The 16432-nt window shown below is 41.1% G+C and overlaps 1 protein-coding gene across 1 annotated transcript in view; it reads right to left on the reverse strand.

Annotated features, from left to right (window-relative positions):
- Positions 1-16432, reverse strand: part of fus (FUS RNA binding protein) — a 22268-nt gene continuing 5836 nt past the window's right edge. Inside the window, exons 7-15 of the mRNA XM_031732259.2 lie at positions 12731-12765; positions 7219-7245; positions 6574-6683; positions 6094-6223; positions 5741-5839; positions 5381-5519; positions 5084-5181; positions 1495-1639; positions 1-740 (exon numbers count right to left, since the gene is read on the reverse strand). Of these exons, the coding sequence (XP_031588119.1) occupies positions 701-740; positions 1495-1639; positions 5084-5181; positions 5381-5519; positions 5741-5839; positions 6094-6223; positions 6574-6683; positions 7219-7245; positions 12731-12765 (823 nt within the window). The 3' untranslated portion in view covers positions 1-700. The remainder of the gene's footprint in view (positions 741-1494; positions 1640-5083; positions 5182-5380; positions 5520-5740; positions 5840-6093; positions 6224-6573; positions 6684-7218; positions 7246-12730; positions 12766-16432) is intronic.

Consider the following 16432-nt stretch of genomic DNA (forward strand, 5'->3'; position numbering starts at 1 on the left):
CTTGGTCAACACTTTCATTTGGAAAAGCAGCACGAGCACGATACAAAAACACCAATAATAAATAGTAAAAAGTTCTTAAACACAGCTGTAGAGCCGGGGCTTCATTTACATCGCACACTGGCCATGATCAGAATGAGCTGGCATCAGCGGGCAGGTGTGGCATCTGTGCCTCTTGATCCCGAACGCTCTCAGCGGTCGTACGTCGCTCACTGACCCTGGCGAACATCAGAAGGAGGTGCGCGTTCATCAGCAGGGATCAAAACACCGGTAACGGCTCTGAATCTGCTCGCTTTGAGCACACGTTTCTCTGAAAATCCCGCAAATTTGTGAAATTCTGGACAGATAGTGACGCCAGCTGATGATCTTTATTCAAATCTGAGACATAAATATTTTGAGCTGGGAATCATGCAAAGCTACTCTGACAGAGTGAAAGCGTGGAGCTGGAACAGAGCGGTGTCCGGTGATGATCCCGGAGAGTCGGGCAGATATAAAATCGGATCGATTAAAATGTCGATTTGAAGCTTGTTTTGGTAAACGACGCCCCGCTGAGCAGACAGTGTGGATGAATCACGACAGCTAACACTAACACAGGGAGAGTCACATGTCAAACAAGGAGTGATATAAAAGGTGAGGGGGTGGGCTGTGTCCGGTACGGACACCTGTGCACACATTGGTCGTCATGGCGAGCAGCCGGGATGGTCTAATAGGGACGGCCCCGCCGCTCCTGCCTGCGGTCGCCCCTGGAAACCAAACACAAAGACATAAAACATCAGAGCAGTTTCCAGCCAACGGTCGAGTTTCTCCAAGTCAACACAAACCACAGCAGCACTGCTGAACTTGGACTTCAACAGGTCAATACTCAGACTAAGAAATAAATAAATGATTTCAAAATCAACAAAACAGATTTTTAAATGAAATTAATTTTAAAAAATCTGATCAGTGGGACCAAATCTTACCCTCTGAAACCTGTTTCTCGTGTATTTACAGTCAAAACACTCCAAATCAGGCTAAAAGTGCCCGTGGGACTGACAGCTGGCACATCTGGAAAGGCTCCATCAGTGCTGAACGGTACAAACAGGCTTCAGAGCAGCATGTGCTCCATGCAAAAGAAGAGAGGAACCTGCAGACTGGGAAACAGGAGCCTGTCCCAACTGTTCAAATGCAAAATGAGCTCAGATTTTATTTAAATGGTTCATTTCACTTTGAACATCTGCTGTGTTTTCAATGTTCTGCTGTGAGTAAAATTAGAGTTTATGATAGATGACATCTGTTTTCCCACGTGTGTGTGTCTATATATATTTAAAGCAGTTCTCCAGCTGTCTGTCCTACGTGCAGGTGTTTGCAGGTGTTGTTGACTCCACTGATACTGGAAACATCTGTGAGGCCAGGAGTTAACTGTCATGATTACTCATTGATTTCCAAATGAATAACCATAAAACACTTGACGTACGCAGCACGCCGCTTCACAGAGCTGCCGTCCATCTTGTTGCTCACCTCACGTCCATCTTGCCGGGGCCGAATCCTCCCCGCTCGCCTCCACGGCCTCCTCTGAAGCCTCCGCCGCCACGGTCGCTGCCACGGCCCCTGAAGCCACCCCGATCAAACCCCCCTCTGCGGTCTCCGCCTCCTCCATAACCTCCTGCCAGGAAACAAATGAGGTGAGCGGGAATGCATGACTCACATAACTGAAATGTTTCTCTGCTGTACAAATACAGGTGATTACAGGAAACCAGAGTAAACCACTACAGAGCAGAAGGATTCCTTCATAAACCGCACTCCGTTTGTTAAGATTTAATTCAATAATTAATTAAATTTCCATAATTACTAATTCAATATCTGCAATCTTTTACTCTAATGTAAACCTACAGTAAAGTAAAATATGCTGAAATATTAACCTCACAGCTACAAGTTTATCCTCCGGAGAGGTCTTAAACATTCACAGGTCACCCTGTTCTTCTTCTTCCCTTCTTCATCTTAGATAAACTATGAATTATGAAATTCCCCTTTTTCAAATATCACTAGTTACATTTACAACTCAGATCAGAAGGTCAGAGCGTGGCCAGGCTGCTCAGATCCTACCATCAGAGTTTTAACGGTTCCTCGTTCTTTGTTGAATCAGGAAGCTCCTAAACTTTGGAGCAGCTTCCCTCGGCTGAATCTGCAGCTTGTTTTAAACGACTGCTAAAAACTCTTTTTTTAAAAAATAGGTTAGCTTTTCTCTAACCATTCGTGCATCACAGAATACATTTGCATGCGTCATCCGGCAGCTGCAGGTTGTTTCAGTTGCTCCTGCTTTTTTCTCCTTACTCAGTATTTTTACATAATTTCTTTAAGGATTAATAAAGTATTCTGATTCTTGCTGTGTGTGTGTTTGAGCACATAAGTCTGACTGTGTGCCTGCGTGTTACAAAGTTATCATAACTACGCAATCGCACAGTACAAGTCGATCATCCTGATGCAGATGATGAAACGTAGTCGCCAGAGTCTGCCAGGATGTGCTCATCATTAAAATCATGACGAGAAAACTTTAAAATTACCAAATGTAAACTTGTTTTCAAGTCACAAACACACCACTTCCAAATGTAACAACTACTGGAATTAGAAGACATTTTTGTCCTGCAGCCGCCTCATGTGGAGATCAGTTATCTCAGGGAGGAGTTTACGTCATCTGAATCCTCATTCTTTGTGCTTTTGTAATCTGACTAACTTTTCTTTCCAGAAATGACGATAAGCAGCTACGCTCCACTGCAAGCATGTGTTCTTCAGCCACATTTATGAAATAGTTCAAGATTATCTCACCAACATGACCTACGTGAGATAAATACTGATGCTCACGCATGTTCACTTGTTCAGGCCTCCGTCATCGCTCATTTCAACCATCAGTAGAGCTCAGAGAGTAGACTCAGTAGATTTTATATCATCAAACAATGACATGAAATAAAACGTGATTTAATCTACAGCCTGAACATCTATCACATATCTAACTGCAGAAAGAAATACATAAAAAATAAAAATGAGCAGACACATGTCTGTGTGCTCTTCTCTTTGATCAGGTAAACTACAGGTGTGCTGTTGATTTCAACAAATCAGTTTCAGGTTGAACCTGAATGTTGTGGCTAAACCACAGAAAGCTCCCACAGCTAAACACACAAGCATTAGAAGTGTACACAGAGCACATCCTGAAAGCAGCCGAGACAAAGGCTTTAGGACGAACTCCAGAAAAACAAACCAGCCGGCCGGGCGAACGTTGGGGTCAGAGGGCACGCTGTCAGCTTCTGTTTCAGTCAGACTGAAAACAAACACTTAGAACGACTGAACAACACAAAAGATAACAACATGTTCAGCTTTCTCACTCCATAATAAAAGTCTGCACGTGCTCTTTTTGTTCGTGATCTGATCGATGTGATCACATTTCTGTTGTTCATCCTCTGAGTGTAAAACAACTGAGGCACGAACTGAAACTGTGATATTACAGGAAACATCAGTCTGAGACTCGCAGACAGTGATACCCAAACAGCGCCTCACTTAAAAACCAGCTGATCGAACAGCGTTTGGTCGGCAGGAAGTAAAGTTACCTCCACGTGACTGTTGGCGTTTTCTCTTAATTCTCTTCTTCTGTACTATCTTCCTCCCCTCCCCACAACCGGCCGCCCCTCCCTGAGCCTGGTTCTCTCTTGAGGTTTCTTCCTGTTAAAAGGGAGTTTCTCCTTCCCACTGTCACCAAAGCGCTTGTTCACAGGCGGTCATATGACTGTTGGCGTTTTCTCGGTTTCTTTGTATTATTGTAGGGTCTACCTCAAACAATAAAGCGCCTTGAGAGAACCATTATTGTGATTCATATAAATAACAGTGAATGGAATTTAACTGAAGTGAACTTTTAGGGTATCGTGAAAGTTATTTCAAAACTGTGATCTGTGACAGGAAGTCAGGTCAGTTCACTTGGAAAATTCTGCTTCCGCTGTTTGGCGTTCGTGACAGCGTGGATGAAGCAGAAACAGTAACAACTACACACTTTAATAATAACTACATGTATTTTTATTTATTTAATGCATGTTTTGACCTTAACCCTTTAAGACCTACCATAGAACAAAGTCCGCCAGAGCTTATCTTTACATTTTACATGCTGTAGTGCCATTTGTGGGAGCATTTCAAGTTGCTATATATCAATACAACCGTTACAGCCCAAATTTTAATAATATATATGCATTAAGTCCATAATAACTACATAAATTGCAAAAAAGTGCAATAAACTACAAAAATTGAAAATGTTTTTTGTTTTGTTTTTTACATATATTTCTACTTAGAGAAATTTTACAGGCTTATCCCTCAAAACTGTAAATACAAAAAAGTTGCACAAAATAGTTTCTAACAACAGGAAACTTATTTTGAGTGTCTTCATAGTTTTATTTTGTTTTATTTTTGAGATACACTAATTTTTATATACTGCAGGAAAAACAAAAAAAAATATATTATAATGCAAATTTGCAAAGAAAACAGCATGTGCATCAAAATAAATGTCCAGCAGTACAATTTGACTTCTAAGCATCCCAGAAACTATTCAGAAAACCATAAAGTCAAACATGACTTTTAAAAACACCAGTACAGGCTTATAAGGCCCCAAAGGTAAAAAACTAAATTTTCCATGAAAATGACGTCACTTCCGGTTTCAGGCAAGTAATGGTGGACATGCGATAGCTCGCACTGACGTCTATTCCAACATAGGAAGTGTTATGAACAGCTGATCGGATCGGCAAAGCGCGTTTCTGGAATATAATGTTTTTGTTGCTGCAAGCGCTTTTTATGCTATTTTTGCAAAGCTATGTGTGAAAGGAAACCGTGAGTTAGGACAAGCTGATGGCATAAGATGTAAGTACAACTCCTCCGGTTTCATATGCAAAAAAAATTATTGTGCTAGCTTATGTGGTTGCAGTTCTGCAGGGATTTAGAAATAGTTACGCAAAACAGAGCGTGCCCGCTCCGACCGGTTAAACACGTAAAGCCTTTTTTTAAGTAAACTCTGTGAGTCAACAAATGTTCACCTATTTATTTATTTTTTTCTAATATTTATCCACGTGTATCTAACCTCGCTCCATGGGGGGCATCCCACCAGCATCTTCAGCTTTCGGAGCTTTGCACTGGTTACACTCGTTACGCCAGGAGAAGTTTAAGTTCCCACAGTTACTGAAGAGAAGAAAGGATGACTTTAGAAAAAATGTTATATGTTGTTAACAGATCCGTAAAAAGATTACTACATTAAAAAAAGGTAAGACTGAGCAAAACTAAAAAATCTGGCATCATGTTTTAAGCAATCATTGTACAAGATGTTTTTGTTGTGTTTTTAATTCCAATTTATTGTCATAGAGGAGTCATCAAAACTCACGGGTTTGAACACTTCCAATCTCCGGCTCGCTGCTGCCCTCCTCCACCACTGGCACCGCCTCCTCCCCCTCCATTGCCACCGTTGCCTCCTGGGAAACCTCCACCTCGACCGCCTCCAAACCCTCCACGGCCCATCGGACCTGCACAGAAGAAAACGCCACAGCATCTGTCAGCGGGACACGCGACTGATGGTTCAGTGCGAGGCTGAAGCTTTTTAATTCGCTGCAAACAGTAAACGAGCATTTTTGTTACAGCACGAGACTCAAAGCTCACCTGTGAAGTGCACCGTGTGGTACGACTGCTGTTTACAAGGTTATAATTTTTCACTTTATAAAAATAAAGTAAAAAGAAAGTGACTCGCCTCCTCGCCCTCGACCTCCCCTCATGCCTCCTCGGCCTCCAAAGTCAGCTCTGCGTGTGGCAAAGGACACCTTGATTGGGTTTCCATTGAAGTCTTTACCTGGAGTGAAGCGATGAATACCAAAGGATCAGATATGAGGTATGAAATCAATGCTCATTTCTAGCTCCATATTCTTGGACTTTCCAACAGTAGCTTTGCATGAGTTACACTTCAACATAATCCTTATTTGTCTTATACTTTAGCAGTCAGTTCCATCAAAGCCTAGTTTCCAGACACAAACTGTATAAAACCACTTAAACCACCAATAGAAACTCAAACAGTGGGGAAGCCAAAGCTCAGAGTTAATAACTCACCATCGAACCACTCGATGGCAGCTTTAGCTGAGGGGGGGTCATCGAAGGAGACCGTGGCCTCCCCCTTCAGCTTCCCCGTCTCTCTGTCTGTGTACAGGTTGATCATGGGCAGGCCTGTCTTCTTGTTTACCTAAGAGGACAGAAGAAAAAGGATGAAAGTCCATGGACCACAACTGTGAAACAGCACAACAGTTCAGGTGCTGTGTGTTACCATGGAAATCAGACTAAAGGATAGAAATTAATTTAGATTCCAAATGATGAAATTCTTCGTCTTTTTCTGAAGTGCAACATAAGATTTTATGATGAGCCAACACGATCAGGGAACCAAGAAAGAAAACATTCCAGGTTTTGTTAAACTTCATAATCACGGTCAAGCCGAAGCTACTTTACCTTTTTAACCAGTCATTAAAGCCATCTATACATGACATATCCAGATAAATGCTTTATTTATTACTGACCAAACACAAATCAATATGTTACCTTAATGATCCCAATCTGCTTAAAAAAGTCAGCCACTGATTCAACAGTGTAGTCGTCTCCCAGGCCTTGCACAAAGATGGTGTTGTTATCAGAGTTATCCTGGTCCTGCACTGTTAGAAAATCATATAAAGTGATGTAATTCAAGCAGTAACAATGGTGTAAAGCAGGGGTGTTCTTGAGAGCTACTGTCCTGGAGCTTTTACATGCATCTCTACTCCAACACAGGCGAATAAAATTGTTGAATTACCTCTGCAGCATGCCATCAAATTTGGCAAAGGCCTGGCAACAAGCCTTTAATTTGATTCAGGGGTTTCGGAACAAGGACGCATCTAAAAGCTGCAGGACTGCAGCTCTCGAGGACGGGGAACTACCAAAAGGGTTAATTCTCTAGAAGTGTCTCTAAAAGTACTCAGTAAATGTTTATTGGAAGAAAACAAAAACAAAGTGAAAAATGTCTGCCAATTATAAAGCCAAGAGAATCATGTCTTGGTAAATTCTTGGCATAGGAGGAAATATTTGTAGTCGTTGCTTCTGAATTTATTGGCTTTAGTACATCTCTCAGACTGACATCACACCAACGACTGAAAAATGTCCTGAGTTTTGGCTTTTGTTGGTAGCTGAACAAAGAAAACAGGAAACACTTACTGAAGCCGGGTCCTGGTTCTCTTGGTCCTTAAGGACAAAAACAAACAGATGTTAGGTGTGGAAAAGGTCAGCTGTTACATCACACACAAACAATGGTCTAACTAATAGTTAATTCATTTCATGCACACCTCATCCCCACAGGTATATCCAGCACTACTATCAAACTCTCTTTAGGTTTATCTGTCTAAACGTTTTTCCTGTCTCGGCTCATTCGCTTCACCGTTATCATTATCACACTCCACTGAGGTCAGCGAGTGGCTCCAAGTCCCAGGAACAAGTGTAAAAAAACATAACTCCCCACATTATTGAGATACTGCCTGGTAGCTATTGCTGTGCATTGGCTTTGGTCCTTTTCTTCTCCAACGAGAACACGCAGACTCTTTGGAAAGAGCCTTATAGGTGGTTTGTTTACATGTTGGTTTTTTTAAGAATTGCTGCAGTCATGTTGAAGCATTTTCTTTAACACCAACATTACAGAATCATTGAACCAGTCAAACACACTGAAACACAATTGTTTTAATTTCTATGGAACAGCCCTACATGTCATTAATTGATCCCATTGGATACTTCAGTTTTCCCACAGCTCAACAAAGGATTCTTGCAAACTGCTCAAACATGTCCTGGGAACACGAACGCCATGTTTGCCATTCTGACAATTGAACCCGCTCAGAAAACCATCTTCACCTGTGCAGGTTTTCAGACATTACCTCAAACACCTTACGAAGTGCTTCAGTGCATCAGGTCCCGTCACTTTTCTGAAAGGAAATTGGGCTCAATGCTCCCTCTTTAAAGAAACACAGGACTGGTTATCGGACACCGAAGGCAAACCGCCTGCAGGAGCAGATCTGCTCGTGTCCATATGGGCTTTTTTTTAATATATTGTTCTAGTCTGTGACTGTGCAAACAAGGAGAACCAGTCTTTGGACACAACTCACTGAGGAAACCAAAATAGAAAATAAATTTTTAAACAACATCTGATCCGTAACTAACATGAGCAGGCATCAGTGTCCCAAGCTAAAAATCAAGATTTCAGTTTCCAGTTTATTTTTCACTGAGCTCATTTTCAACTATCTTTGACGTTAAACAACTATAGGTTAGGGTGGAGCATCTGGCATTGACTCCCTGAGAATTTAATGAGGAAATAATCAGGAAACTAGACACCACCCTCTCCACAATTATATCAGTAGTCGCAGATAGCTGAACTTTTATTGGCTGGATGGAAAACCTTAAGTTAATGCCCAACCCTAACAGGGCTCAATGACTTTATGCCCTTTTATTTCTTTCAATAATTCAAATACAAACATTTTTTTCTATTACATTTGTTCCACATAAGCACAATAAAAACTTTATATTGCAGCTAAACTGAAGATTTTTCATTAGAAACCATGCGCCCTTGTTGGTTTTTGTGATGTTTGTGTTGTTGTGGAGACGTCCCACTCCAGCAATGAGAAAACTGGAAGAATCAGAACGGACCAAAACCAGAAACCTGAATATGAGCATCTATTCTCAGATGCAATGGTGAGAATTGAGATATGGACTTTCCTACACTAAACACTTAAATTATTTTAATTATACTAAAGCACGCCCACCTTTCTATATGATCAACCCACATCTGAGGGTGAGACTAAGCATTCGTGCCTCTTGTTCTATTGTTCCAAATGGATTCCAAAGTTTTCTGCAGAAAGGCCGGCAGACGTTGGTATTCGATCCCATCCACACCGAGGACGGTGCAGAATCAGAGCCTGGGAGATAAAACCCTACGATAAACTACTCAACAATCTTTAAAGAAAGTTCGGGTTAAGTAATTATGTATTAGATTACTACAGCCCTTCTACAACAGGGTCTCACCATTTGCAGGAATCCCGGTCACATCTCCAAGTAGTTTGGGCAAACAAGGCCAAGCCCTACTGAAACAATCAAAAAAGGTGCTGTAACGTCAATCTAATGGTCAGGATTTAAAACAAACAAACAAACTCACTCATCCTAGAAGCAAGTCTTGCCAAAATTATTTTGAAGTTCCTATCTGAATAAATAAGAGCCCTAACTTTTCCAAAAAATACTATTACCAATTGAATTATTCAAAAGGTTTTATAAGTCTGACCACAGATTGATGTTTGAAAAGCTTCTTGATTGGCTCAGTCCAGAGTAGTGATACAGTCAACACTCTGATTGGCTCTATGGTGGGAGGGGTGGCCCACCGCCATATCTGACCATCCAGAAGGCTCCCACAGATTTCTGTTCAGAATTATTTGAACCTCCTCCTGCAATGTTTTTGTAATAGCCCCCGAATCACAGAATCACCAGTAAAACCAGTAACGAATGACTAGAAATGTGAAAACTTTTCATACTTTCAGGTTCAGCTGATTTAAAGCAGATAATTGATGGGCAGAACGTCCGGCATCTTTGCAGTTACCCAGAGATTTTTGCAAGGGATTCTTTGAACGCAGTTTTGCTCTCACAATGTCTCTAATGAAAACTTCACACCTTTCAATCAGCGCACTTTTGCTTTTTCTGCAGCTGTTATGCTGCCTCCCAATCCTGCTGGCCTTGGAGTGGTAATCTTTGAATGACACCAATACAGACACAGTGGCTATGCGGGGTAAACACCATTTATTGCTAGAACCTTGTTGTGCGTGCTGCCTGTAAATTTTAACTAAAATAATTTGGGAATTTAAATAAAGCCCACATTTATATAAACTCTCCAATCCGTATCATTTTGTGCTTCTTATGAGCAGGATTGTAAACAACTGAAAACATTTCCTTCAAGAAATATTGTCCAAACAGTTTGGAAAGCTTGAAAAAAAGATGATGACTGGACTTCTTTGGGTTTGTGAAGACGTTTCACCTCTCATCCAAAAGGCTTCTTCAGTTCCCACTACTGACCATTGCAGTGCTCACAGTGGGCATAGATGGCCTCTTTCAAACCAACGTTCATCTTGGTCTAAAATGTAAAATTTGACATTCTCAAAAGGTACCCCACTGTGGGTTAAGTACCTGGGACTCTCCAGCTCTTGTTTCTAGAACTGAAGGGAGTTTCACCTCCTGGATGGGAGGTGAAACGTCTTTGCAAACCCAAAGAAGTCCAGTCACCTTCTTTTCGAGTTCTCAAAACTACCGTGACTGGATGACTGAGAATATACTCAGACATGTAGAAGAACTACAGTGGAATGCATCAAGTTACCGCCATTACTACTTAATCTCTTTACGATCACAAAAGAACAAAAGCAAAACCCTCTTCAGCCTGAATGAGCATATTCTCGGATGCAGTGGTAAGAATTTAGATATGGACTTTCCTACTGTAAACATATCTAACATATGTATCATATCTATCTAATAGACTCCAATTTGTTCAAGTAAATGGAGAGTCCTCTTCACACACTAAGGTCAATTATGGTGTTCCACAGGGTTCAGTGCTAGGACCAATTCTGTTTACATTATACATGCTTACCTTAGGCAGCATCATTAGAAGACATAGCATAAATTTTCACTGCTATGCAGATGACACGCAGCTCTATCTGTCCATGAAGCCAGGTATCACAGACCAATTAGTTAAACTGCAGGAATGTCTTAAAGACATAAAGACCTGGATGGCCGCTAACTTTCTGCTTCTTAATTCAGATCAAACTGAGGTTATTGTACTCGGCCCTGAAAATCTTAGAAATATGGTATCTAAGCAGATTCTTACTCTGGATGGCATTACCTTGGCCTCCAGTAATGCTGTGAGGAACCTTGGAGTCATTTTTGACCAGGACATGTCCTTCAACGCACATATTAAACAAATATGTAAGACTGCTTTCTTCCATTTGCGCAACATCTCTAAAATTAGAAATATCCTGTCTCAGAGTGATGCTGAAAAACTAGTTCATGCATTTATTACTTCCAGGCTGGACTACTGTAATTCTTTATTATCAGGATGTCCTAAAACTCGCTGAAAAGCCTTCAGCTGATCCAAAATGCTGCAGCAAGAGTCCTGACAGGGACTAGAAAGAGAGAGCAGATTTCTCCTGTTTTGGCTTCCTTCATTGGCTTCCTGTTAAATCCAGAATTCAAAATCCTGCTCCTCACATACAAGGTCTTAAATAATCAGGCCCCATCTTATCTTAATGACCTTGTAGTACCATATCACCCTATTAGAGCACTTCGGCTCTCACACTGCAGGCCTACTTGTTGTTCCTAGAGTATTTAAAAGTAGAATGGGAGGCAGAGCCTTCAGTTTTCAGGCCCCTCTTCTGTGGAACCAGCTTCCAGTTTGGATTCAGGAGACAGACACTATCTCTACTTTCAAGATTAGGCTTAAAACTTTCCTTTTTGCTAAAGCATATAGTTAGGGCTGGACCAGGTGACCCTGAATCCTCCCTTAGTTATGCTGCAATAGACGTAGGCTGCCGGGGATTCCCATGATGCACTGAGATTTTCCTTTCCAGTCACCTTTCTCACTCACTATGTGCTAATAGACCTCTCTGCATCGAATCATATCTGTTATTAATCTCTGTCTCTCTTCCACAGCATGTCTTTATCCTGTCTTCCTTCTTTCACCCCAACCAGTCGCAGCAGATGGCCCCGCCCCTCCCTGAGCCTGGTTCTGCCGGAGGTTTCTTCCTGTTAAAAGGGAGTTTTTCCTTCCCACTGTCGCCAAAGTGCTTGCTCATAGGGGTCATATGATTGTTGGGTTTTCTCTGTATTTATTATTGTGCGATCTACTGTACAATATAAAGCGCCTTGAGGCGACTTTTGTTGTGATTTGGCGCTATATAAATAAAATTGAATTGAATTGAATTGAAACAAATAACTTGCAATTACTTTAACAAAGCAAAAGCATGCCCACCTTTCTATATGATCAACCCAGATCTGAGGGTGTGACTAAGCATTCATGCCTCTTGTTCTATTGTTCCAAATGGATTCCAAAGTTGCAACTGAACCAAGAATTTTCAGTTTTCATCACCGTGAGTTCCAGAGTGAGAGTCATGTGAAAAAAATTCCCAGTGTGTGCAACCCAACCAGTTTTTACCTTTCAACCGTGTTTGGTGGAAAGTACAACAGAATCAAAACATCCATCAACAGGTCTTCAAGCCAAGCCTTAAAAACCATTAATGTCATTTCATGCATTTAACGCACTTTGTCACGTTTGCACAACACGATAAATTAAGCAACACTTATCTCACTTCAGTCACTGAGTTTGTCACCATCCACACTTCAAATTCAAACACCAAGTGCCAGAGGAGCAGTGGAAGGGCTAATGATGCAGTTTTAACTCCCTCCGATGGACATTTCAAGTCAAACACACAAAACACGATGGGTGTTATTATCTGTACAGTCATGCTAGAGACAGTATACATTAAAACTCTTAACATTAGCCTGACCTTCACTGTTAAATAGTTGATTTTTCTTCAGTTTTTCAGACAGAATCAAGTTTTATTCCCCAAGCCACATTTGAAGTACCAGAGTTTGAGTTTACTCCCTTTTAGCTTTGACACACCTTTTCACTCAAGTGTTGAAGTTTTTTGTCACTTACCACCAAACTTATTGAATCCTCCACGATCGCCCATTCTGATGAAGAGGAAGAGAAAACGACACGCATTGAAGGCTGGAGCTGACAGCGATTTCTCTCAATGGGCTGAGGTTAACCTTCACTCTCACAGCGTCTTTGCTAAACCCACCCCTCTTCGCTGGCATTGTCCAAATGTACTCCTTACTGCATGTTGATATAACCCATGGACAAGAGGCCAGTGTACAAACCCTGTTAGCTGAAATTTGCATTTCTGACCCAGAAGGTGTAAAAACTTTCAAGTTCCATTTATTTCATCATAAGAGAATTAACAAACCCAAACATCAGAGCTCTGATCCCTTAGTGGGTGCTGTTTGTTTGTTTTTTTAAAGGTCTCGGAAAAATTTTATTCACTCAACACAGGGTGTCTACAGGTATGAACGAGTTGAATTTAGGACCTTCAGACCTTAAAGATTCCACTTTGAGTAACACAAAAGTGAAAACACACTGACACCAGGTCAAAGCGAACAGTCAGGTCAAATTTTCATTTGTTTTTATTCCCGAGTCTGAACAACACGGCACAGACTGCTCTATCAGCATTTTCAGCCACAGGCTTTAACAGCCAAAAGTATTTTTATTCTTGTTCACGTGTGCTTGACCTTCTTTCCTTTTCGATTATTGAGCAGGTTGGACAGCAGGGCCTTCTGCATCTCTACCGTGCTCAGGCCTGAGGCTGGGTCTCACTGGGCTTTAACTTAAACTACTTATGTATTTTTATCCTGAGATAAAACAGTTACTGTCTGCAATGCTTTTTACACAAAATAAAGCTAAAAATTATACTTTGAAACAATTTAAAAGGGTAAAATTATCCATGAGATGCATGCCATTCTAAACTGCATTATATAAATAAAACCGAACTGAATGAGGCACAATTTTTTCACCCAGCGTGTGAAAGTACTTTGATATTTATACCTTTCTATAAAACTAAGCCGGTTAGAACACTCCAGTGGAAAAGCGTGTAGCAAACCCAACCCCACCCGTTTTCTCTTCAGCTGATATCTTTCCACTTATCTTCACTGATTCAAGCAGACCAAACCATCAGCTGCTATTCACCAAGTAGATTACACATCATTTGATGCCCTCTTGCAGGTACAGCGTCGGCTTCTAAAAATTGATGCGGTCACATTGTTGTTACCTAATTATGCAGAGGAGGCCAAAATAGCAGCTTTGTGTCTTGGAAACTGTCTCAGTGACATGATTTTAAAATGTTTGAGACCCACTTAACTGAATTCAAGAAAATGTCATTCTTCTTTAGGGGTTTTTAGAGTTTCAAGTCTTTTTAAGGACCCGTAGACACCCTGTCTTTACACAAATTGCAGCAATTCCCAAGTGTTTGAGACTTTTCTCCAAAATGACTGATTAGTATTTAAGTAATATATCCTTGAGTTATTAGAAGACTATTAAATCTGTAGACTTCCCCATAATGTGATTTTCCAAATGACGGCTTAAGAGCAGAAAGCCAGCCTGGAGAGAAGGTAAAGCCTAGGAGAAGATTCAAAGAGTGATTAAAGCAGAGTATGGTACAGTAAACCTGCAAGGGCTGGTGGGGAAGGTGGTGGTAACAGGTGAAAAAGGCAGGTGATGGTGATATACTGAGGTGTGTTAGTTTGTAGGCAGAGTGAAGGTCACACTTTATTCTATAGAAACATTTCAGACACAAGCAAAGACGAAAAACTCGCCGTACAGAGTTTAAGTCTGCGTACAGAAGTTTACGAGCAAGGCTCGCTGTGTTCCTTACATACATTTAATGCACAGTAGTGTCATTTTAAAGCCAATCTGTCTTTCCTGGAGATTACATTTCCACCTTTCTTTGTCTACTTGGGTAATTATTTTATACCTTTTATAAACGGCGCATAGAGTCGCTTCAGAAAGTTTCAGCAGGGATGTTACTGGTTTAAACATCTAACTAGCCGTGCACATTCTGAGTATTCAGATTGGCACATTTTTGTGTTGAAGTTGAACCCATGGTGAAGGGAAACCATGGTCTTGGAGATTTGCTGGACAGGCAGTACCAGTCTTTGCAGTAAAGACAGAGCTGAGTGCGAAGGTAAAACTGTCGATTTTCTGATACCGATCTACGTTTCTGCTCTCGCCTGAGGGTCCTGACCAAACCAATAAGATTAAGGATACGTGGTGGAAATGAACCTACTCTGACAGCTGTCTGGGCTGTCAGGCTCTCCTTGAGAGATGGGCTCAGAGTAGAACCAACGGCCCTCCAATTTAAAAGGAGTCAGGTGATCCCGACACCTCCTGTGTGAGCTGAGGAGGCCCAGTCACAAATCCAGGACATGCTAGAGAGATTATATCTCTTAGCTGGCTTCAGAAAACCTTAGTGTTCCCCCATGACAACAAGGTGGTGACGGGGGGGGGCATCTTTGGTTAGATGGCCGGTCAATGACTTGGACCAAGTAAGTAGCAGAAAATAGATGGATGGACAAAGTATTAATTACAAATAAAAAATGTATTTTAAAACAAAAAGAGTGCAAAGGGTCTGAATACTTTCTGAAGTAACTGTATACTTTATTATTTATAACTGAATCGCATTTTTGAACTACAGATGTGGGACAACACACATACCATTATCTTTCTTTGACATGTTCATCCATCGTAAAACTGATAATACCCCAAAGTCATTTGTAAACCCGCACATGGATTTATCAGCTGATTAATTCTCACTGTGGCGAATATCAAGATGACCCAGTGTGGAAGGAGATGTACAGGAAGTACACGATGGATGAGAAAATACACAATGGAATGGGAAACTAGTTTATCTGAGTCCAGCTATAACATCATGAGGTCACAAAGAAGAAAACGAGAGACTACGTAACCTCGTAAGAAGAACAAAAACATCAACTTACCGGTTTATGCTTCACAGCTTCAAGCATTCAGTGCTGATGTTCTTTGTTCTGTACATTTAATTCATTGGCTTTACAAAGCTTTGCTCCAACCCATTATCCATTTCTGCTGTTTTAATCCAGCTTCACCCAAAACCACTGAGGCCTCTGCAAGTATTCAGACCTCTGGGTAATAACACCAATTACCCGTGGCCGTGCACTTTTCTTTTGTGCATTAGCCGTATTACAGCCTTTATCAGCATCCTGCTAGTGCACCTGTAACTTTTACTAACACGTAGTTTTCCCAGTGTCAGTGCTGGATCAGAGCTGAGAGAATAACCAACAACAATTCACAGTGATGTGTAATGAATGAATGATATTGAATTCAGTTTTTCCTGAGCTGTTTGGAATTTTTATGGTTGTGGTTTCTGATTTGTATCATAGCTGAGCCTTCGTTTTTACATTTGCATCTTTTCTTTTCCAAGGTTTGAATAGATGAATCGAGTCAGTGGTATTAAGACAATCATTCTATTGAAAATGAACAATCTAAATCACATCCCAGCATCTTCAGTGTGTCCCATACTTTAGGGTTATCCTAACCCTAAAAAAACCCTAACACATCCATGCAAGACTACAGCCTCATCGGCATTCATAGACAATTCCTTTGCTTTTATTTTTGAAAGTGCTGGCACTGTAAACATAGCCATGCTCGCGTTTTCACAGTTGATAGTTCGATGGCCGCATCACTACTGTGTGTCACCATCATTCTGGAGTTAGAGCTGGACAGACTTGAACAAGCTTGGAGTACATTTGACTCCACCTCCGCCTGACTCCA

Source organism: Oreochromis aureus, linkage group 4 (assembly GCF_013358895.1).
Source record: "Oreochromis aureus strain Israel breed Guangdong linkage group 4, ZZ_aureus, whole genome shotgun sequence".
In the NCBI taxonomy this organism is placed as follows: Eukaryota; Metazoa; Chordata; class Actinopteri; order Cichliformes; family Cichlidae; genus Oreochromis; species Oreochromis aureus.